Source organism: Chaetomium fimeti (assembly GCF_033439085.1).
Source record: "Chaetomium fimeti strain CBS 168.71 chromosome Unknown B0H64scaffold_4, whole genome shotgun sequence".
In the NCBI taxonomy this organism is placed as follows: Eukaryota; Fungi; Ascomycota; class Sordariomycetes; order Sordariales; family Chaetomiaceae; genus Chaetomium; species Chaetomium fimeti.
The window spans coordinates 1,561,930-1,584,525 of record NW_026944332.1 but is presented as its reverse complement, the minus strand read 5'-3'; the positions used below and the strand labels follow the sequence as shown (position 1 = coordinate 1,584,525).

The 22,596-nt window shown below is 56.2% G+C and overlaps 4 protein-coding genes across 4 annotated transcripts; 2 read left to right on the top strand and 2 right to left on the bottom strand.

Moving 5' to 3' along the window:
- Positions 1-589: 589 nt before the first annotated feature.
- B0H64DRAFT_359356 (nucleoporin Nup186/Nup192/Nup205) lies at positions 590-6,426 on the bottom strand. The gene is made up of 4 exons (XM_062801677.1): positions 5,982-6,426; positions 5,286-5,915; positions 869-5,226; positions 590-725 (listed from the first exon to the last, which is right to left on the bottom strand). Exons 1-4 carry the CDS (start codon positions 6,163-6,165, stop codon positions 666-668), a joined length of 5,232 nt encoding a protein of 1,743 aa, XP_062659122.1. The 5' UTR covers positions 6,166-6,426; the 3' UTR covers positions 590-665.
- Positions 6,427-6,803: 377 nt separating this feature from the next.
- B0H64DRAFT_474533 (uncharacterized protein) lies at positions 6,804-16,387 on the top strand. The gene is made up of 8 exons (XM_062808058.1): positions 6,804-7,161; positions 7,230-7,277; positions 7,360-7,402; positions 7,458-8,813; positions 8,870-9,210; positions 9,266-13,751; positions 13,801-16,229; positions 16,297-16,387. Exons 1-8 carry the CDS (start codon positions 7,104-7,106, stop codon positions 16,314-16,316), a joined length of 8,781 nt encoding a protein of 2,926 aa, XP_062659121.1. The 5' UTR covers positions 6,804-7,103; the 3' UTR covers positions 16,317-16,387.
- Positions 16,388-16,843: 456 nt separating this feature from the next.
- Positions 16,844-19,539, bottom strand: B0H64DRAFT_474532 (SNF5-like protein). Its single transcript, XM_062808057.1, has 2 exons — positions 17,324-19,539; positions 16,844-17,251 (listed from the first exon to the last, which is right to left on the bottom strand). The coding sequence occupies exons 1-2, from the start codon at positions 19,217-19,219 to the stop codon at positions 16,910-16,912; spliced, it is 2,238 nt and encodes a 745-aa protein (XP_062659120.1). The 5' UTR covers positions 19,220-19,539; the 3' UTR covers positions 16,844-16,909.
- A 195-nt stretch (positions 19,540-19,734) lies between these two features.
- B0H64DRAFT_432313 (peptidase M24, structural domain-containing protein) lies at positions 19,735-22,084 on the top strand. The gene is made up of 4 exons (XM_062806004.1): positions 19,735-19,949; positions 20,249-20,437; positions 20,502-21,314; positions 21,370-22,084. Exons 1-4 carry the CDS (start codon positions 19,925-19,927, stop codon positions 21,597-21,599), a joined length of 1,257 nt encoding a protein of 418 aa, XP_062659119.1. The 5' UTR covers positions 19,735-19,924; the 3' UTR covers positions 21,600-22,084.
- Positions 22,085-22,596: the final 512 nt, after the last annotated feature.

Sequence of the window (22,596 nt, the reverse complement as noted above, 5' to 3'; positions counted from 1 at the left end):
AGTTTCGAACTTCGGTTGATTCAATTTCTTTCTTTCGGCGCCGGCAAGCTCACGAGCGCCGGTGAGTCCCATTGGGCGGACGACTAGAAGGGGATCAATTTTTTTTATAAACACTCGACGTGGGAGTAGTTTGCTTTCAATTTTGCATGGCCGGTGGGATCAACACGGAGGCATACAGGCGGATAGATTGACTATTGGCGTTATGGGTTGGTGTTGTATACCCCGGGCGAAATGGTTTTGACACGCGTAGCATCATGGGTAGGCGGGTTCGACAGAAAGGTCTGTCTGGCATCAGGATGGGATAGGGTCGAAGAGGTTATTTGGGATTTCCATTTTCCTGCATGAGCCGGTGCATAATGGTGGTTCGTTCCTTTTCAAATTGTTCGGTTGCGATTAGGGCGAGGAACCGCTTGACAAGCGGCCGGTTTCTTTCCTCTGTAGATTCCAGTTCAAGTCCACCGATCGACACCATTTCCTTGACATGTCACCAATAGACAAAGCAGAATTGTCTTGGGTTGTTTTATTCCCAACATTGGGGCGAGGTAATCCATCTCTACTCGTAACAATCAACACAAGTCCCCTCCCCTTTCGTCCCCACACTTGTCAATATCCCCCCTCGTGATGCAAATAGGTACCCTACCCTCCTCCTCAATAGAAAAGCCTCCTCAATGGAAAAGCGTGGTTTCTACCCGCGGCTTCTCGGCGGGGGTCTGGCCCGTTTCAAACTGTAGAATCGACGTCAAGTCAGCCAACCTGTGCTTCGCGAAGTCGCAACGCAGTACGACGCGTCGTCACCACCACGCGTGGAGGCGTGTGTGTATGACGCGTCGGATAGAAGGGGAGACAAAAAAAGAGAAAAGGAACGTACCTCCAAGAACCCCGTCGCCGTAATCAGCAGCATAAACGCCTCTGCTAGCTCGTCAATCTGCTCCTCTAGCGCACCTTGCGCCTCCGCATCCCCGCCACCCCTCGCCACCGAACCCAGCAAACTATCCCCATAACCCTGCCCACCATTCCCGTTCTCATTCCCATTCCCAACCCCAGTCCCCTGGGCACCACCCCCACGCCCCCCAACCATCCCAATCCCCGCACTCCGCTTCAGGGTATGCACGACGAGCATGCGGTGCTGGGTGAGGAAGCGGCGGCCCTGGACGACGTTGTTGGCGCCGCGGGCGAGCACGGCGGCGCCGACGACGCGGGCGAGCGCGACGAGCAGGGCGTAGTGCTTCTCGAGCGCGCGCGTGTTGCGCGGGTCGACCTGCAGCTCCGGGTCGGCCGCGAAGACGCCCGCGAGCTCGAGCGCGCGGAACAGGCCCGCCTGCAGCACGTACTTGGCGCCGTGCCGCGCCTGCGCGAGCTGCAGGAGCAGCGCCAGCTTGGCGGTGAGGTACTGCTCGGTTTGGCTGTTGTGGTTGTGGTGGGATGGGTCGGAGGTGGCGGCTGTTCCTGCTTCTGGGGAGGAGATGACGGCGAGCCAGTCGGTGAGGATGGTCTTGAGGGAGTCGACGAGCACGCCGAGAAAGTTGAGCCGGTTGAGGGCGTCGATTATGGCTGTGTCGTCGTCGGCTGAGGAGCGGCGCGAGGTGTGTACGAGGGCTGAGAGGAGCACCGTCGCGGCGGTCTGGCAGGACGTGTCACTGCCGTACGCGTCGTCGCAGATCACGTTGAGCAGCCGGTCGCCGTGGAGTTGGATTGCTTTGAGGGTCTTTGTGCGAGCTGTTGCGAGGCTGCGGTTGCGCGTCCCTGTGGCGGCCGTGGTGTCCTTGTCGACGACAGCGGTCAGGTAGCGGTAACAGATGCCGTAGTAGAGCGCTCGGAGCTCCGCGCCGCCGGCCCACTTGCCGATCGAGCTGAGGCAAACTTGGAAGAGCTGGAAGAGCTTGTCGCTGATGAGGTTGCCGACGGTGAACTTTTCCCTTTCTATAGTGGAGGTGGCGTTGTCGTCATCGTCATTGAAGTCGAGCTTGAACAGGAGTACTTTGGCGACTCGCGCAAGCTCCAACGCTTCGGCTGGGCTCAACGTGCTGTAGGCTTCGAGGGTAGGGAGAATGGCTTGTAGTGCCTGCAGTAAGAAAGCCATCTTGGGTGTGCCCTTGAAGTCGTTGGCCTCAAACATGACCAAGAGCAGGTTTGCCCATGCTTTGAGCAAGCTGAGTCTCGACGCAGCGAATAGTTTTTGGCGGTTCGTGAAGGTCAAGTACTCTATCAAAATCCTCTCTTCCGTCTCGATAGCGTCAAGGTGCTGCTGGGACGCTACTTGGAACGTGTCCCTAAACTCATTACGCTTCAGCGCGATGGTTTCCCGCACTTTGTGGATGTTGTACTGCAGGCCGGCGTCGGGGTGCTCGACAGCCGACGGTCTGAGGTCGAGATCTTTGTAGAAGACAAACTGTGGCGCAGGCACGTCCCAGGTGGCATCGGGATTGAGGAAGTCGAAGAAGTCAAAGATGTTTGCGAGGCTTAAGGGTTCCTCGCTGTCCATCTTGATTTGCCCGTTCAGGGCGTCGAAAATCTGACGCTTGATAGAGGGTATCCTGTTCTGCGAAACGCTGCACAACTCCTTGCCGATGTACTCAAACACCATGGCCCGAGCGCCGAGGTAGTCGATGTAGGACACCGAAGCGTTGGAGAGGAGGAATTCGGGGTTGTTAGCCTGCAACTCGTCCCATTGCAAATCCGGCTGGATCTGGATCTCCCTCAGCAGCATGTGGAAGAGGAAGTTGGTGGCTCTCAACTCGTCCATGACCAGAGTGCCGGAGAGAGGGGACTTCCAGAGGATCTGCAAGATGCGTAGAATCCGGTACTTCAAGGTGATCAGATATCCGCGCATTCCACGCTCCTCCTCGTACACCGAAATCCCGATGACAATGTTGAGGAGATTGTGGAAAAGAGACTTCTGTGAATCAAACGCCCCCCTTGGCTCAACGCTCAGCCTGTTCAGTTCGCAGTGGAAACCAAGGAGAAGATGCGCAATGGTTGGCTGATCGGGCGTCGCCTTAAGACACTCGTAGACGAAGTCGAGGATAAACAGCTTGATTACATAGCTCTCTGACTCGGCCTCTAGAGCTGGATCCAGGGGGGCGGATATGGTAGCAGCTAGCGAAGCGGCAATGGTATGACCCTCGCCGTTCCTCTCGAGCTGGACAATCGCCTTGTTTCGGTGGCCGAGACGACCGGTATCTGGGTTCCACGCCGAGATGATTTTGGGGGACGTCGATATCTTTTCGAGCAGTTTCAGGCAAGCCAGTGTCAACTCGCCGTGCCCAAGATTGCAGTATTTGCCCAGGTCGACCACCAAGTTGAGATGGCTCAGGATACCGTCTTCGAAGGAGGCGTACGCGGCGTTGGCCACGGAAGGCCGCCGCTGCTTCTCGGACTGGATGACAGGCCGCACAAGGTGCAAATAAGTTTCTTGCAAGTCGAGAGCTTTTATCATGACCTGGATGCCCCGCAAAATGCTGAGCACCAAAGGGGAGTCTGGGGATGCAGCGCCCAAAATAACGGCATCTTGATGGATGGTGCGGATCAGGGCGGTGATGACCTTCTCGTTAAACAGCCACTCCATGACACGGGCGAAAGGGTGAAGGCGAACATATGTGGCTAGGTCCGTTGTTGGCATTGCCACATCGATGGCAATATTGCTTTCATTGCCTAGGATGATCAGGTCTTCGTTGAACGTTGATAGACAAGTCATGGCAAAATCGAGACAGCTGAGGCGCACTGCCCTGAGTTGGGCGGGGTCTGCCAGTTCCTGAGACTTTTGAGAGAAAACCCGGAAAACGAAGTCGACATAAGGTTCCATTCCCGGTGTTCGGACACTGCTGGCCAAGTCTTCGGGGAAAGTCAGGCCATCGTTCAGCCCTTCCGGACCGTCAAGTGGGGCGAAAAGGGCGGCGAGAAGCTGAATGAACGCATTCGATTCCTCGAAGCCATCACTAAGGTCATTTAAGAGTGCTTCCATGTGCCCCTCTGGGCTCAGAGGTTGACCGAGGTAAGTCATCGTTTGTTGGCTTCCGGGGTTGGTGAGGGTGTGCGTTGCCCAAGCATCGACATATCTCCAGAGTATTTCGTTCTCAGGAGGCTGCCTTTGGGTCATCAAGGCCTTGAGGACGTAGAAGATGCAAGCGCGGAGCCGAGCCGGTAACGGACCATCTCCGAGCCTGAACAGTGTGTCAACCAGCCGCATCTCTTCGTCCATCATCATCCTCTGCCGAGCGACTTCGCTTTCCGTTGCCAGCTTAGCGATCAACCGTAAATAGCACTCCAACATCAAGGCGGACTCGGGCTCTGTCTCGGCAAGGTCGGTGCCGGGTTTGGTGGGGCGCTGTATGGCGTGTGCCTGTGTCGGGGTTGGCTTCTCGCGAAGCTGTTTTGTGAAGTAATCCAGCTCTTTGAAAATCTGGGACCACGTCAAAGACTGAGAGCGCTTCATCTTGCCAGAAGATTGGTGGCCCTCGTCGAGCAGGAAGGTGTGAGCAGCTGTAGCGCATTCCTCGTTGTCGGAAAGGCACTGGAGCATCTCGCAGAATGCACTGACGAGCGGCGTGGAAGCTCGTCTCGACGCCCACTGCAAAAAGCCGGCCAGGTTGCTATCCGGATCTTCCCAGAAGGACATGGCCGCGTCCGGCCTCCCCTCGTAGGCATATGAGATAATGATCAGGAAACGCTCAAGATCGAGGTCCTGCTCGTGACTTTGACTGAGCTGTCGTTGCTCATCTTCATCTGTCCTCAGCTTGCGGAGCATATCTGGAAGATTAGAGATGGAGGCGTCCACAAACCCCTCTAGGCGCACCATGAGAATTTGCTGAAGGAAATGGCTAAAAGGGAAGGGGTCCGATGCTAACGGAGGAGACTTTCGTTGTAGCCATTGACGCATTCCCAAGCGCGATGGGTCTTGCCATTCCTGGGTCTTGCAGTCGGCAGCGACCGATAGTATGAAATCGAATGCGCCCTCCTTCAGGGCCTCGATGAACTGCTTGTTCCTCTCCTCATCTTCCTCGTCGAGATTAATTCCTTGGAAATCGTAGCTCGTGTCGTCGAGGTACCATCCGCTGTACTCGGCAATCCACCAAGCCCGGACGGCGGCACCGAGGTACGGGAGGGCCCATGAATCATCGGCTTGTTTGCAAACAACGCGGTTGAGCTGGCGCGCTTGTTGAAGGTCGCCCACCCCTTCTGTTGAGCCGAACGCTGCGATGTAAGAAGCAAGAATCGGGAACAAGTGCACTAGAAATACGTCAGGAACGCCTCGCAGTATTACACATCTAAGAAGAGGCTCGTCATACCAAGAAAGTGATCATATCTGTCGACCTTTCTGAGGGCCTGGAGGAAGTCTTGAAAGTCGTTGGCCGTCGCGTGGCGTTTTTCAACGGCGGCGTGCAGAATTGCTGCCAGACACTCGTGTTGCTCAACGAGGCTCGACCGCGAGAAGTCGAATGTCTCTTGGTTCTCTACGCCCCTCACAAGAGCGGCCTGCTGCAGTAGGTTCCGGGCCGCGGCCTTTTCCATCATGTTCTGTATCATGACCCTCACACTTTGCATGGCCTCCATAAATCTTGGGACAGCCTTCTGACCCCCACCCCCCGTACGTGACTCGGGTGGAGGAATGCCAAAGACCTTGTCCTCAGCGACAGCACCGAACGAGTCTTGTAACCCCGGCTCAAGGTCCTCATCGGCCGCTATCTCGACAATCAGGCGCATGCAGTCGAGGAGATACCTGCGCTCCTGGTGGAAACGGATGACGGCGCATTCCCACAACGGCCGACTCTGCGTCTCGGTGTCGCCTTCTGCATCGCAATCGAGCAAAATCCGGGCTGATTCGAGCTCGTCTAGATCTAAGTCGTCGGCAACTTTGAGGCAGTCGTTGACAAAATCGTCATTGATCGCGTACTCGTCTTCGCCAACCTTGACCTTCCCTAGTTCCAACCGTCAGCAACCCTCCTCTCCCTCCCCCGGGGCTCCGTTTGAGTGACACCACGTACCTGATCCTAGGGTTTGTCTATGGGCCGAGTTTCGGGGAGGCTTGTCGATTAGCTTCTTGAATGCATCGCTTTGCGCGTCCAAAAGCTGCTCCAAAGCCTGCAGGCCTTCATATCGATGCTGGCGGACGGCGACCAGCTCCCCGTGCAGGGCCTGGAGGGCTTCGAGCGCGCGCAGTTCAGACATGGTCGACGGTATGAGATGCGCCTTTGCGCATTCTTTTGATGCCGCAGCCGCGTTATTCGGAAACTCGGTGCCGTCGGACGATACCTGGTACGTCAGTGGATGCGGGTGTCGAGCAGTGTCCCAGCACGCGAATCCCTGAACGACCTGGTCGGTAAGGCGTTGTACTGTGTAAGTGTCGAGATTTGAAGATTCGACGATTCAGGCCGTCCCGCGCCAAGTTGCCTGCCGATTGGCGCCAAACCGCCGCGCAGTCAACAAAAGAATTAGGCGGTGAACCGTTCTGCCGTGTCCGTTGCGTGTTGCTGCTGACTGGAGAGCAGAGCCAGTGGGGCTTTCAATGATCGCGCACCAGCTTGGTCAGAGCTCCTTCCAGGTTCCGCCTTCCAGGCTCTTCAGACGGGACGAGCCTGCCGTTTTCCAGCCCAGTCATAGGTATGGAATGGAAGCCTAAAGTGTTGAATGTGCAAGCTCTGGAATCTCCGGGTTAGTGAAATTGAAAAGCCAGGACTCCCTTCATCAAGCTCTGGCATAGATGTTATAACATTGGTGCTGGTTGATGTTGTTTTCAACGCCTTACGGCCTCTTATTAGTTATTAGTTATCCCACAACCAATCTGGACAGGCCTGACAGGACGCCCATGCGCGTAGCTGCATCCATTTTCCGTCCCAATGCCGCGCGCCCTGCACCTTCTTGAGTTTCTCTCAACATTCTGCCTTGCCTATCCATTTTCGCCTTCAACGCTCGAGGTGAGCTATGCCTTTGCTGCGTGAGAGATTTACTGGATCGTGGCCGTCATTTTGTTCTAAACACAAATCTCTGGTCCTTTATTCGAAGAAGCAACGGCTTGTTCGGTCAACCTCCATGATCTGGATGCAAATCAAGTGAAGACCTGAAGATCGCTAGCCTCTCCGGTTGGCACTCAGGCTGAGAAAGCAGAAATGCCACGGCAACCAAAGACATACAATGGTGACACGATCAATTTTAAACAGATCGCTGGTATGTGATATGTTTGGTCAAGGACCGCTGAATCAAACACACCGTCTGACGCGATACAACCTTCGTAGGGCTCCTCACCAGTGGGACAATTACAACACGTACCGATGCCATTGGAAGTAAGCTGCGACTTCCTACTTGCTAGGTGTTCACATTCCTTAAACCATGAAACCATGAGTTAACCTCGCTCTACGATTGCAGCTCTATTGGCCTTTTTTGATGCCGTCGAACGCGGCTCGCAGAGGTAGATACTGCCGCCCATTGCTGCCATCCGTTTGAGTTGTTGTTAACCCGACTAGGAACCCCTTTGATGACAAGTCCTACCACTCACTCTACGAGGCCTTGTTCCGCTGCGCCCTCATAGAGAAGGAGAGCTACTTTAGCTCCAAAAAGTCGGCCAAATCTATTGCAAGGCTAGAAAAATGTGCTCGGGCCTTACGAACAGCTGTTCGTCATGGAGCTACCAAGATCAAGCGCAAGACGGCCAAGGCCATCATCGACCACATCGCCCAGGTCCTTCCCGGGCCCGACGGGAGCTACATTGCGCCTCTCCTCGAGGACTACGTCAAAACTCTCAGCGCCTTTCTCGAGTTCTCAGCTAACGTCGAGAATCTCGCCATAGGCGAGACCTGGGATACGTGTGTCATTTTCTGTGTCGAGGCACTTTACCGTTACCTGGAAACGGGTGATCGAGAGGGCGCGTCCTTGTCCCGCGCTTCACCGGCTCCGGGGTCGACTGCCAGGTCTGGTTCCGTTGCCCTACCACAGGGATCCGGCCAAATCGGTGGTATGATGGCTCTCGAGTTCTTAACATGCCTCAACCTACTCGTGGCCGCTCCAAACGCGCCGATATCGAGGAAAGCGGACAAGATCTCAGCCGTGGTGCTGCAGATCCTTCAGCTCCGGCAGATGAAGATAGGAGAGCTGCAGAAAGTAGCCTTCTCGACCTTCAATCTTGTCTTCCAACGCACCCAAGTCGACGATGTCGCCCTATCCAAGAGGCTGGCCAGGAATATGATCCCCCTGGTTTCGTATTGGTGGCAGCCGCGCGCTCTCTCGCGAGACGCAATGTTGAATTCTGTCCGCGACGAAATGCTCAAGACGATTTATGGGACACATCTTTACGTCGAGAGCCTGCTTCGGGACGCCACTGATGAATCTTTCTTCCAAGACGTCGAGGATTTGTTGGATTCTTTGTGGTCCGACTATTCAAAACGCGAGGACCGCGCCCGGCTTCAGCTCGATGATGTGACCTTCACTGGGTTGTGTCTACCCGAGGACCATCCTTCCACTGCCGTCTTCAGCCTCCGTCCGTACAACCAAGCAGGCGAACAGAATTGGGCTCTTCTCGAGAACCTCGCCATTCTGGAGGCTGCTTACTCGCGGCACTCCCAACGGGAGCACAGCCAACAACATCCCGGCCATGACCAGCCCCGGAAGAGACGCCGGGTAGCCGGGAGCGCCAACAGGATACTCCAGAAGATCAAATCATTGGACCCTGCGGTTCGCCTATCTGCTCTGCAGCTCATACCATTCCTAGCCAAACGGAAGCCGCTTTTGTTAGAAGACATCTCTGAGGCGGTTGCAGACTTGTCCAAGTCTGTGACTGCCAAACAGGGTGCAGTTGCGTCTTGGGCGATGGTCGCCTGTTCCAGGTAAGTACTGGGCATTTCACCGTGTGATTCCCCTGAAAGAGACTAACTAGGCAAAGCTTTGCTGCATATGAGGCATCCCAGCACGCATCTCTTAGCTCCTCCTGGAAACATCTCTGGCACCTGGGCGTACGAGCCTTGTCGCTGCCGCCTACCAGCCGTGCTGCTTGTGTCCTGCTCCATTCGGTGTTGAAAGCGAACCTCGTGCCGAGACATGAGCTCGCGGATGATGTCAACCAAATCGTCACAACCGCTGATATTAGCGGCCCGTCAGTGCTGGTCGACTCGTCGCTCACCCTCATGTTGAGCCTACTGCGCCTTCGCAACAACATGTTCCCCAATGCCAGTCAAGCCACTTCGAACCACATTATCCGGTGGGTGTTCGTCCGATGGAGCCCTGGTAAGTGAATATCAACGTCATAGCCTGGAGAACATAATCCTGACTTGTTCGGCAGCTGAGTTGATATACGCCTCCTTCCATGCCACTCATGCGACCCCGTTTGATATTGCCAATCTTCTGAAGGCTTGTTATGGTGCCCCAGCACTCACTATGCCAGCGCCACTTCGCTTGTTCGGCGGTCCCATTTGCCAGTTTTGGAAAAGCCAGACGGAAACTCATTCATTCATACGGTACCTGCTTCTTTCAGACCAGGATGACGCCGCGGCGCCAACCACGGCACTCACTGCGAACACATCTTTAATCGATGAGCAACAAGCTGAGCATCAGCCAGTGGCCGATCCATCCGGGTCCCATGCGGCAAGGCGGCTGGCGCTTGAGTTGCTCTATCCAAAGGTTGAAGAACTGCACCAGTTGACAGAGTCATGGCAAAAACGCGGAGCAGAGGGTGCAATCCCAGTTTCTACCGAGCGGCTTCAGAGCATCGTTCTCGCGTGCCTCACCGGAGCTCTCCTGCTTCCAGAACTTGTCAACTTAAATTCCTCCGCATCCAGGGACCTTGAAACCACACTGTTTGGCATCGTTGATGCCACATTCCGAGTGATCTCGGCCGCTCCCTCGAGCGAGAACTTTTTTGACCTGGTTCTGACGTCTTCGGCCGCGTACATCTCCCCACCTATGGAAGCAGAGTTGGTCTCTTTGAAGAGAGACAGGTCGCATCTGCTGAAATTCTTCGGAAAACTTTCCGATGCGTTACACGAGCGGTCCCGTCGAGAATCGTCTCTCCGAAATCCCGATGTTATTGACATTGACGACGAGTTCGAGTCGCAGACGAGCCAAAATAGCACGACATCCAAGAACAAAATCCTACCGAGAAGGGATGTCTTATTGTCTCACACATCTGAGGCTTTCTACCTTGAAACCAGTCTGCGAATACACCTCCTCGAGGCTATACGTTCGGACGATGGCGAGATCGGCCGCGTTCCTGAGACGATCGTTGACCAACTCGTCGAACTCCCGAAGGAACAGTTTCTATCCTGTCGTGTGTTCATGCAAGAGCTCTTCACATCAGATGCCATGGTTCCCCTCGACTCCGCCATCAAGATCTTGGAGACCGCTGGGCGTATAGTCAGCCGGGACGAGTTTTCGTGCTGCGAGGTGGCACTCTGCACTTGTCTCGACATCATGGACAGCTTCATCAGTATGTGGACTGATGATACTTTGGAGATTTCAGCCATGGCAGGGGATCTCTACCATTACTTGGTAAAAGTTTCCTTGCCCAACAACTCGTTATCTGCAGCGACGCAGGTTCAGCTCTCAAGCCTGCTCCTGCACCTATTGGAAGTCAAGTCCACTTATGCTTCCAGCCTCGAGTTACCGTCCTCCCGGTCAACGCTGATGAGCATTCTGCAAGACGGAGCCATGGACGTCAAGTATTTTATCGGACGCAACCTCCCCAAAATCTTTGGATTGTATGTTCTCAAGACACACGACACCATCTTCGTTGACGTCCTAGAGAGCCTTCCTTCGGACCCGCATGTCACCGAGGGAATCGCATTCCGCCTATTTGTGCTCGCAGAACTTGCCTGCCGGTGGCCGACTCTCCTCCGCCGATGCATCTACCACATCTTTGAGACTCCAGGGAAGATATCCCAGTCAGGGAAGTATGCGGCCAGCTGTCTCAAGACAATATCGCGAACGTTGCAACTCGATGGGCCCCAGGAGCTTTTCAGGCTCTTCGCCCCGCAGCTGCTGTATACCTGGCTCGAGGGCGGCTCAATTCAGGAGATCCCGTTCGAGATATTTGGTTTCCCGAGTCTCCACGACCTGCTCCAGGAAGCCCAGACCGAGGCTGCCGCCATCATGATAATGCGTGGGCAAGAGAAAGAGGCGCTTGATCTGGCGCAGGCCTTGGGTTTGACCCCCGAACAACTGGTTCAGCAGAGTTTCACCAAGATCATTACTTACAGCATCGCCCACGATATCAGCATTCCGGGCGGTGCCGACTACGTGACCGGGGAGAGTCGGCTTAGGAAGATCCTAGGCAAGGAAGGGTTTCTCGCAAACATCCACCTCAACTTCGCCGACATCATCGCCACCTTCTTTGACATCTTTGACCAAGAAGACCCAATCGAGAAGGCTTTCCGGAGGGATGAACGATTTGCCTATGCGGCAAACGCCATGGAGGAGATCAAAAAGCTCGGGCACCTACCCGCTGCCCTTCCTTCAAATCAGCAGCCGATGTTCAAGGCAAAGTATTTGCCGAGAGAGATCGTCCACCTGTGCAGCCGGACCCCTTACGAGCCGGAAACGTTGTGGACACCTGCCCTTGTCGTCTTCGTAGCCCGCAAGCTGTTGAACACGATACACCCGGCGCTCGGCCCACTCCATGCTTGCTCGGTCCTGCGCAAAATCCGCGTTATGATATGTATGGCTGGCGACCACGCAACTTCAACGTACCCTCTAGAGATGCTCCTACATTCCCTGCGAGTGTTTGTAGTTGATCCGGAGTGCGCCGATGATGCTCTGGGCATCACACAGTATCTCATTCTCAAAGGAGACAGCCACCTTAGGCAGACGCCATCCTTTCTCGCTGGATACGCCCTCTCCAGTCTAGCAGACCTCCGCGTCTTCCTCGAGTCGAGCCAGTCCAGCACGACACAAGAAAGCCAGTTCAAGGCAACCATGACCAAGGCACAACTCTTCCATTCGTGGTTCTCCAAGTACCTAGCTAGCTATGACTCTCCCGCGTTTCAGGACGACGCGCAGAAACGTGCCTTCAAGTCCATCACGCAATCAGCTGCTCATATTCGAGCTTCTGGCAATGCGGAGAAGGGCACACACGAAAGTAATCTGCTCTTGGAAATCCTCGAAGATTGGGACCGCAAGAACCAACTCCTGAACGAGCCCGCGCGAGACGTCGCTCTTTCCATGCTCTGTGGGGTTTTCAAAGTCCCTCCATCCAGCCGATTCGATGTCATTGAGAGCGATGACGACGCACTGAGCCATAGTGCCGTTGTGTGGAGGAGCTGCGCCTCGCAGCGGTTGGGCGGAGAATACCTGGCCTGGGCCGGCAGGGTTCTGGGTCGTTCATTTGCAGCGTCTGGCGAAGTCCCGGATGAGCTGCTGCGTGAGTCTCATCTCAAGGAGTACCGCAGGTTGTCGTTAGACATCGGGGGCTCAGAGGAGGGGCTGCTGAATCTCATTGAGGCGCTCACTGTCAGTGGTGATTGCTTCACAGCCGGCCTGGCAGAGGCTGCGCTGCGGACCGTCGTCTCGGATGCTGTGAGCGATGACGATCATGACCTTCTCGGCGCCTGCCAGCAGAGCCTTGCCGAGCCGTTGCTGATTTCGTCAAACTGGGATCCTTACCGCACACCGCGGTCTGATGGATACAAGGTAGATATTCCTTCCGAAACGGAAGTGTTCTCAGCCAAGCACTTTGAGAGTCCAAACTGGTCACAGCAGCTTGCCACGCTTTTGGCCCAGTCGGTGCCTGAGATTGTGACGCTGAGGGTCTTGCCCCCAATCCTCAGCAAGGTCAAAGGATTTGCGGAGCGGGCATTCCCCTTCGTTGTCCATCTGGTTTTGACCTACCAGTTGGATAAGCAACAAGGCGTAAAACGGCAGCTGTCGGAGGCCCTCAAGGGATGGCTTGACTCCGCCTCGGACTTGGCCAAGGAGAACCTCAAGCTTCTGATCAATACCATCCTCTACTTGAGAACCCAACCACTGCCCGGCGAGACCTCAATCGCGGATCGGGGACACTGGCTCGACGTCAATCTTTCGAGCGCAGCGGCAGCTGCCACACGATGTGGCATGTTCAAGGTTGCCGTCTTGTTCGTTGAGCTGGCCAACTCTGAATCATCCAGGGGCTCACGGCGCGCCTCCGCACTCAGAGAAATTGAAGATTCGAGCGAGATCTTATTGGACATCTTTGAGAACATTGATGACCCGGATGCGTACTACGGTTTAAACCAGGACGCTTCACTCTCCACCGTCGTGTCTCGCCTGGAGTATGAAAATGACGGAGGCAAGAGCCTTGCTTTTCGCGGCGCTCAGTACGACAGCCACCTGCGGAGTAGGGATTCTGCCTCGCGACAGGATGGCCAAGCGCTTATCAAGGCGCTAAGTAGTCTCGGCCTTGCGGGTTTATCCAACTCCCTTCTTCAAACGCAGCAGAGCCTGGACGGTTCCTCCGACTCGCTCGATGGAACATTTACCACGGCGAGGAGACTCGAGGTATGGAACCTTCCAGCGCCGTCAACCAACGACAACTGGGCCGTTACGGTGTACAAAGCATATCAGAGCATGCACCAGGCTCCTGATGTTGACGCCGTGAGAGGCGTAATTCACGACGGCCTGAGGAGCACTGTCCGGCACCTGACCAGCCGCAACCTCAACACTTCGACACTGCGGCATCAGCTCGGAGCACTCGCGGTGTTGGCGGAGCTGGATGATATACTGAACGTGACCGATCAGCCTGAGCTGCAAACTTCGCTGGAAAACTTTGAGAAGCGGTCCAAGTGGATGATGAGTGGCCGGTAAGACATCCCCTGCGATAATTAAAGACGTGGAAACTGACAAACCCAGATACCCCGACGTGGGCCAGATTCTATCCTGTAGAGAGACCACGCTGAGCATGTGGAGTCAGCAGCACAAGCTGAGAGCTACGAGGTTAACGCCGGCGGATGCTCGTCTCGTCCAAGTCCGTGGCATGCTGCTCTCATCCGACATCTTCCGCTTCCATCGCGCCAACCAGGAGACTCTGAATCTCTCGACGGCGCTCACAGGCCTCATCCGATCGAGCGAGTTACTGGGCCTCAGCGTCGACGCTGCGATCAAAATGGAAGCGGCTAACTCATTGTGGGATCACGGAGAGATGATCACTTCTATTCGGATGCTGCAGAACGTTGATAAGGACTCGTCACTAAAGAAACAGACTGTGCCGGTCAGCCGGTCGGACCTCTTGTCGAAGATCGGCTACCAGGTTTCTGTTGCGAGACTTGAGAGTCCGGACAGCATTCAGAAAAAGTATCTCGAGCCAGCACTCAAAGAACTCAGAGGCAAGATTGAAGGAAAGGAAGCCGGCCAGGTGTTCCATCAGTTCGCCATGTTCTGTGACGAACAGCTCCAAAACCCTGACAGCTTAGAGGACCTAGGACGTCTGCAGAATCTCAAGAAGGGCAAGGATGAAGAGGTTGCCCAGCTGAAGGCCCTGATCGCTAGCTCCAAGGACTCTCAGCACAAGAACCGGTACTCCAGCCATCTAGCAAAAGCGAGGCAGTGGCAAGATCTTGACCAACAGGAACTCCGCCGGGTTGAGCAGAGTCGATCCGAGTTCCTCAGGTTGAGTCTGGAGAACTATCTACTCTCTCTCGCTGCATCGGACGAGTACAACAACGATGCTCTGCGCTTTATGGCCCTTTGGCTGGAGCAGTCAGAGGAGGAGGTTTCAAACGAGGCCGTTAAGAAGTACATCGGCAAGGTTCCGACCCGCAAGTTCGCGCCCTTGATGAACCAGCTTTCCTCGCGTTTGCAAGACCAGCCGGCACTATTCCAGAAGCTTTTGATTGACCTGGTCTACCGCATCTCCGTTGACCATCCCTACCATGGCATGTACCACATCTGGTCTGGGGCAAGGACTCGCGTCAACAAGGATGATGAGATGGCCGTCTCTCGGCAAAGAGCAACCGATCGGGTGGCAAAGGCACTCACTAAGTCGGAGACGGTGGCCAAAATTTGGCCAGCTATCGATCAGACAAGCAGAGCGTACCATGCGCTTGCTATGGATCGTGATCCTAACAGGTACAAGGCTGGACAAAAGATCGCTATTAAGAACTCGTCCGTCGGCCAGAGCTTTTTGAGTATACTCGCCAGATACCCCATCCCGCCTCCGACGATGCAGATGGCATTGTCAGCCAGTCAAGATTACTCGGACGTGCCAATGATTCACAAGTTTGAGCCGGACATGTCCATTGCCTCGGGTGTGAGCGCCCCCAAGATCATCACCGCCGTGGGCACCAACGGTCAGCGGTTCAAGCAGCTCGTCAAGGGAGGAAATGATGACCTGCGCCAGGACGCCATCATGGAACAGGTATTCGCCGCCGTGTCCGAACTCCTCAAGCTCCACCGGACAACAAGACAGCGAAATCTCGGCGTCAGAACTTACAAAGTCCTCCCACTCACCTCCTCCTCCGGCCTCATCGAGTTCGTGTCCAACACAATTCCTCTCCACGAATACCTGATGCCCGCCCACGAGAAGTATTACCCCAAGGACCTCAAAGGCTCCCAATGCCGCAAAGAGATCTCCAATGCCCAGACCAAGGCCACTGAGACCCGCACCTCAGTCTACCGCAAGGTCACCGAGCGCTTCCACCCGGTCATGCGCTACTTCTTCATGGAGTACTTCCCCGACCCCGACGAGTGGTTCCACAAGCGCACCGCCTACACCCGCACGACAGCCGCCATCTCCATGCTAGGCCACGTCCTCGGCCTGGGCGACCGGCACGGGCACAACATCCTGCTCGACACGGAAACGGGCGAGGTCGTGCACATCGACCTGGGCGTCGCCTTCGAGATGGGCCGCGTGCTGCCCGTGCCGGAGCTCGTCCCCTTCCGCCTGACGCGCGACATCGTCGACGGCATGGGCATCACCAAGACGGAGGGCGTTTTCCGCCGCTGCTGCGAGTTCACGCTGGACGCGCTGCGCGAGGAGGCGGCGTCCATCCAGACCATCCTCGACAGCCTGCGCCACGACACGCTGTACCAGTGGTCCATCTCGCCCGTGCGCATGGCCAAGCTGCAGAACGCGCGCGGCTCGGCCGGGGACGGCGAAGAAGGCGAGGGCGAGGATGTCGGCGGGGCCGGGCGCGAGCGGAAGGTGAATGAGCCGAGCGAGGCGGATCGCGCTATCGAGGTGGTCAAGAAGAAGTTGAGCAAGACGCTGAGTGTCATGGCGACGGTGAATGATTTGATCAACCAGGCGACGAGCGTGTCGAACCTGGCGGTTTTGTATTCGGGTAAGTTCTTTCCTGTCTGGGGTGTTGCTCTTCTCTTGTGGGTGACAAAAGTGCTAACATTTCGCAGGTTGGGCGGCATATGCTTGAGTAGTGTGTGGCATGGGTCGGCAATCTGATGTATCATATGTTGTTATACTGAATAAACCAGTTCTCCTGTCACCGTGAAGTATTAACGTGCGCAAAACTAGCCACCGTATTATCAAAACATAACATATGCTCCGAGGGTGTCAAGTACAAACAATGTAATCTTTCAATTCTCTACAGGCGACATGTGAGATAATCGAATAGCTGAGTACGCCCCCCTCTTGTAGACGCCATGATTTGGAAACGGAAGCGAAACTCGCATCTTGCCTTGACGAGTGTGTCGAGCTCGGAGTCCCGTGCAAAAGAGACCTAGAGAAAAATAAACGCCCCTTTCTCCAGCCCATCCATCCTCTTTGTACATCCAAAGATATCACCGACCAACCCCCTAGACCGGCCGAGTGAGGGTGTTGCGAGTGCGCGAGCCACCCCCAATATACCCAGCGCGCCCAGTATCGGTTTCCACATGAACATTAAAAACAACCACCCCCCTACCCAACCAGCAAACCAACCCCCCCCCCCCCCCCAATTCCCCTGGATCTCTCGCAACACAAACACAATACACCTCCACCCACCCCAAGCCAAAAAGACCAACCCCCTCACGCCCCACCCCCCTGCGGAACCATGCCCTTCCCCAGCCTCGCCAGCACGCGCTCGCGATGCGCACGGTTCTTGAGATGGACCTCGAAGTTCTGGACGGTGGTGTCGGGGCCGGCGGTGTAGGACTTGCCGGGGCAGTCGCGGCAGCGGATGCGGGGCAGCCAGGCGAACTGGATGTTGGGGGGCAAGGGTTCGCCGGGCGGGGCGGCGACGAGGGGCGAGACGAAGGCGTTGGTGTCGGTGTTGATGGCGCAGTAGCGCATCATGGCCTCGAACGAGTCGGTCGGGTACGACTTGAGCAGGGCTGCTAGCGCGGCGGACAGCCAGTCGGGCGGTGGGGGCTGCGTAGGGGGTGCGGTTAGCAATGGTGATGTCTGTATGTGGAGAGGAAAGGAGGGGGGGTTAAGATGTACCGGTGGGTCTGGGTTTGCTCCGTTAGGCCCTGGTGGCGGGGCAGGGACGCGGCCTATTTGGCCCTGGAGGGATGGCACGCTGTTGGGTCGAGGCGGAAGGTGTTGGTTGGGTGCGGAGGGGGTGGACGGGGGGCCCATGGAGCCTGGGGCGGCAGCGCTCGGGGCTCGTTGGTGGGTGAGCGTGGGCGTGGCGGATGAGTGTGGGGTTTGTCTGGCCCGTAGATCGCGCATGAGCTTTCGTAGTCTCGCGGGGTTGACGTGGAGGGTGACAATGTATTGCTGGGGTTCTTCGGTCTGTTCTCGGGTGGCTTCGCGGCCGACGCGACGGGATGTGCGTGTTTCGTGGTGGTGGATAATCGCTTCGGGGGTTTCAGATCGCCCCAGGTTTGCCATGCGCTGAGCGGCCGCGCTGGCAGCACCGCGCATCCCCCTCGTCCTGGCAGTGCCCTGGAGCTGCGACATAGCGGGTGAGTCGGGAACGGAGTCGTCACTGTCATCGGAGTCAGACAGGTCGCCATCACGAGCTGCCCGCTTGCCCCTCCCCGTTAAGCCACCGCCCAACGCCCGCTTGTAGAGACGGCTATCCTCGACGTCTATCGCAGCGCCGGGCAATACCGAAGAAACAATGGATGTCCGTATCGTCCTCTGCCGCTCTTTAAGATCGGGCAACTGAGGGCCGCCGCGCCGGTTAATAGAGCGCTTCTGTCTCCGTTGCTCGCGCGAGAACATGGTCTCGGTCCTCTCAAGCTCGGCTTCCGTGTTCTCGTACAGATATGGCGCGTAATCTTTTGCTTGTTGCTGCGGCCTGAAAACGGAGGGCAAGGGGGTCGGGAGGAACGCAGCTACGAGGTCGGCGTCTTCGATCGGGCGGCCGTCGAATGGATGGCCAACGCTGTACAAGCTGCGCGTGAATAGTTGTGCTTGTTCGCGTATGCAGTGCGCAATTGCTGTTGTGAATTCGCCCGACAGCGATAGATCGCGCGCCATGCTAGTGGCGAAGTCCTCGGGCGAGTTCATAGGATTATTTACATCCCATTCAAACTGGTCGACTAGCGTATGGGCCCCGATCGTGATATTAAGCTTGACTAGGATGCGCATCTCGTCGTTCTTGTAGGCCGAATACGGGAGCTCTGGATCGAGGGCGTCTTCCTCGGAATAAGCGAAAGGGTAGAAGTCGTTCAGCTGCTCGTGTATTTGCTGCACCACGTGGTCATACACTGGTTTGTCGGTACCTGGGTTCAACCCCATATCCTCAATTAGCTGGGCAGCAAAGAGCTCGACGGACACCAGGCGCTCGTGAAGGTTGAAGGTGAATGTGTCGCGCAGCTTGATCTTGTCCCAGTCGACGTCTATCCGGACGGGTACTAGTTCCTCGTGTTGCTCGGCCTGCTTCTTCATGTCCTTCTTGGCGAACTTGAGGGCCGGTGTAGCCTTCCTACCGGGGCGCGGTTTCTGCGATGGGTATATGATTTTTGTCGTGGAGCCATTTTCGGTGTAGCCGTTGCCGTAGCCACGATAGCCCTCCCCATAGAGCCTGGCAGGGAAGGCAGCATAGAAGTCGCGGTATTGGCGGTAGTCACTGGCGCGTGCAAGCATATCTTTGGTGTCCTTCTCGAGCCGGATCTGAGCTTCCTTGAGGGCCGCGGAATGGATCCAATCGTGTGTCTGAAAGCGCTCAACGATGGCTCTATCGAGTGCCGCCTTGTCGCGAGTCGGGAGAGTGCTGGTCGCATCGGCTTGAGGAGTGGCGGACTTGGATGGTGCGGCATTGGTTGTCGGGGGGGCTGTCGCGGGAGCAACAGATGAAGATGAAGCGGCGCTCGCGGGGGCTGTTGATGATGGTCCGTCAGCGTCGCCGCCAGCGGCCGACGATGCGGACACTTGGGAAGCGGCCATATTGAATAATTGAATACAAAAAGGAGAGGGGGACAATGCCGCAAAAAAAAGATAAAAAAAGAAGAAAATAAGAAGAGAATGGCCGCGGCTACGCAGCAAGGGGAATTCCCGGATGCGCGCTTCGTTCGGTGTCGGGGTCGCGTGGATTGGAGTGTGTGTTGTCGTGAATGTCGAGATGCGACGATGCGCTGTCGCTCAACTTTAGGTCGTTCTGTTCGCGGTGAGGCTGGCCCGGGACGGGATGCGCGAAAGGTCGAAGAAACGGCGACGCGCAACTGGCCAATGGGATGACAACGGCGGAGGCTGGCCTGGTGCATTGCGGGTCAGGATCGAGAGACTTGTTTTTGGTCCCATTTTTGCGGTGGTTCAAAGTACCAGAACATGACAGCCTTGGCAGCAGCTGTGGCTCGTGCTTCTTTCCTCAAAGCAGCCCCTCAATCGGCAGTGGTCGGGTCGTCATCAGATCAGAACTTGGGCGGGCCCAGTCGCACATGCAGCTTCGGCGCAGAGCGGAGCCTGGACACAAACCAGAGAAACCCCTCCCCCGCTTCGACAAAATCAAGCAGCAGGACCTCAAAACCGTCACGGACCCCGCAGCTTGTTCCCTGACTTCTTTCTAGCTCCTCGCTGTGGTCCTGTTTATCCCCTCGGACACACTTGATTTTATTTATTTTGACGACACTCGGTCGAGTATAGCTGGTCAAGATGGCGACCGAAACCCAGGCAATCGGTCAGTGAACGAGAATGTTTATGTTCCCGGAGTCCTGCAGCTTCCCAAGCTTCCCCCGAGCTTCCCCCTAGCTCTCCCTCGCTGCGGTTCCCCCACTGTCCCAACTCTGCCCGTGTCCCTCGACCGTCGGTTTTCGTTCGTTTACCCAGGTGCTTGCTCGGTTGGCTACTCGGGTTGCTCCCGCAGCTCCCGCAGCTCCCCCTGTGCGGCCCTGCCCCGTCCCGATTGCCCAGCTCTCCCAAACCACCCTCCTCGTTCCGGTCGTCATTGCGTGCGCCTGGTGCTGATACTCGTCCTAGACTATTCCCTCAACAACCCCGACACCCTCACCAAGTACAAGACGGCCGCCCAGATTTCCGAGAAGGTCCTGGCCGAGGTGTCCAAGCTCTGCGTCGCTGGTAGCAAGATCGTCGACCTCTGCGAGAAGGGAGACAAGCTCATCGAGGAGGAACTTGCCAAGGTTTACCGTGGCAAGAAGATCACCAAGGGTGTGTTGCAGCTGGGCTCCTGTTAGAACCGGCAGTAGCAGATTGCTCACACCGATTACTCTAGGCTTCGCGCACCCCACCACCGTCTCCCCTGCCGCTTTCGTCACTCCTTACACTCCGCTCAGGTCGGACGAGAAGGAAGCCGAAGTCGAGCTTCAGGCCGGCGAGCCCGTCAAGATCCAGCTGGGCGCCCAAATCGATGGCTTCGGCTCCATTGTGTGCGACACGGTTCTGGCAAAGAAGGCCGACGAGGATCAGGATGTCGTCGAGGGTCGGTCGGCCGACCTGCTTCTAGCCACTCACTATGCCAACGAACTCCTTCTCCGATTGATGGTCCCCCCCGGTCTCCTAGCCCAAGGCACCGACGAGGAGAAAGCGAAGGCGGCCGCCGCCAAGGCCCCGTCGCAGTCCAAAATCACCAGTCTCCTAGAGAAGGTCACCGAGGCCTACGAGTGCAACATTGTCGAGAGCACCACTTCGTGGCTGTTTGACCGGAACGAGATCGAGGGCAGCAAGAAGATCGTCATTTCCCCCGGCGAGGGCACCAAGGGCGAGGGCGTTCCCGCCATTGGCGAGGCCTGGGGTGTCGAGATGGGCGTGAGTCTTGGGTCGGGCAAGGTCAAGCAGTTCGAACAGCGAACCACCCTCCATCGCCGCACCGCCAACACGTATGCCCTGAAGCGGCCTACGTCACGGAAGATCCTCTCCGAGGTGCAGAAGAAGTTCGGTACCTTCCCGTTCAGCCTGCGGCAACTCGAGGACGAGCGCGACGCCAAGTCTGGTGTCATTGAGTGCGTGCGTGGCAATATCTTCCGCCAGTATGAGGTTACGGGCGACAAGGACAACTCCCCCGTTGCCCGGCTTCTGACCACCCTCGGTAAGGCGTGCTGAGTAGTGTGCGATACAGAAGGTGCATGCTAATCGTGATATAGCCATTACCAAGAACGGCATCACCAAGCTGGGTGCCCCGCCCGCCTTGGACGTGAGCAAGGTCAAGTCGGACAAGAAGATTACGGACGAGGAGGTCCTCAAGATTCTAGAGCAGCCCCTGGCTCGGAATACGGGCAAGAACAAGAACAAGAAGAAGAAGAAGAAGCCGGCCAAGAAGGCGGCGGCGAAGGAGGACGAAGATGACGAGGAAGAGGAGAGCGACGAGGAGTAGGAGTCGAACGGAATTTGAACAGGGAACGATCTGGGGCCGATTCGCACTTCCACCTAACATGGCCTTAGTCTTGCCTTTCAGTTTCTGCCTCAACAGTTGCTCAGGTTGTGGTATCCGTTTCCAGTCTCCGGCCAACCGATGAGCGAAATCGATCACAATCCATGATGACGCAGAGACACTGGGGGTTCAGGCAGGGATGGTCCACTACGTGCAGTCGCCCGCATCATCAGCTTATCCCTCCATCTTAGCCCGAAACCAACATGATCACAACGCAATCCTGCCTGCGGGAGGGGAAGACGAAATTATAAATTTTCGATCAAGGCAAAATTGTTGAGAAAATGGCACTGCCCTAGTTCTTGTGACCTGTGAACGTGCTTGCTCTCTCGGCCTGGGGATCTCGATTTCAGGAGTGCGCGACAGAAAGCCCAACACAGGCTTTTTTTATTGTTCACGAGGAACACGCCTAGTATAAATCGAGGGTAGCCATCGAGTCGATTACTCGATTTCGATTTTCTATTGTGGGCGGCTCTGCACATTATTGTTCGCTGTTGTGGTTGTGCTGATAGTACCAAAACAGAAGCATCCGCATGAGGCGGCCGAACCCCCTAAAGGCGATTGTTTTCCCTCGCCCCCTTCTCCCTCTCCCACTTCCCTTTCCACGCACACACACACTCCACCATCTTTCTTCCATCCTCTTCTTTCACATTTACATTTTCCATTTCGCACACTTGCAAAACTCATAATCTCATTTTCGAGTTCGCAAGGAGCGATATCAAAGTGTTTCACGCGTCGCAGCGGTCAACTTCTCCCGCATTCAGGGGCATCCGCCTAAATCAGTGCGACTCGTCCTAAACATCGAAAAATCGGTGAGAACAAAACATTTCAGAACAGGAATCACGACTTTCTATCTCGAGCCAGACCTCGAGAACATATTACAAAGACCCGGAATCCGTCGGGGTCGAATTTGCGTCCACCCACGCGGGAGGCGCACACGCTG

Excerpts from the sequence above, each read along its gene's own strand:
- B0H64DRAFT_359356 (XM_062801677.1), bottom strand. The coding sequence starts at position 6,165 with ATGTCTGAACTGCGCGCGCTCGAAGCCCTCCAGGCCCTGCACGGGGAG. Across the intron at positions 5,227-5,285 it reads CAGATATGATCACTTTCTTG|TGCACTTGTTCCCGATTCTT; the intron begins GTATGACGAGCC and ends ACGTATTTCTAG. Across the intron at positions 726-868 it reads CGGCGACGGGGTTCTTGGAG|TTTGAAACGGGCCAGACCCC; the intron begins GTACGTTCCTTT and ends TCGATTCTACAG.
- B0H64DRAFT_474533 (XM_062808058.1), top strand. The coding sequence starts at position 7,104 with ATGCCACGGCAACCAAAGACATACAATGGTGACACGATCAATTTTAAA. Across the intron at positions 9,211-9,265 it reads GTTCGTCCGATGGAGCCCTG|CTGAGTTGATATACGCCTCC; the intron begins GTAAGTGAATAT and ends CTTGTTCGGCAG. Across the intron at positions 13,752-13,800 it reads AAGTGGATGATGAGTGGCCG|ATACCCCGACGTGGGCCAGA; the intron begins GTAAGACATCCC and ends TGACAAACCCAG.
- B0H64DRAFT_474532 (XM_062808057.1), bottom strand. The coding sequence starts at position 19,219 with ATGGCCGCTTCCCAAGTGTCCGCATCGTCGGCCGCTGGCGGCGACGCT. Across the intron at positions 17,252-17,323 it reads GAGCAAACCCAGACCCACCG|CCCCCACCGCCCGACTGGCT; the intron begins GTACATCTTAAC and ends CCCCCTACGCAG.
- B0H64DRAFT_432313 (XM_062806004.1), top strand. The coding sequence starts at position 19,925 with ATGGCGACCGAAACCCAGGCAATCG. Across the intron at positions 19,950-20,248 it reads GACCGAAACCCAGGCAATCG|ACTATTCCCTCAACAACCCC; the intron begins GTCAGTGAACGA and ends TACTCGTCCTAG. Across the intron at positions 20,438-20,501 it reads TGGCAAGAAGATCACCAAGG|GCTTCGCGCACCCCACCACC; the intron begins GTGTGTTGCAGC and ends CGATTACTCTAG.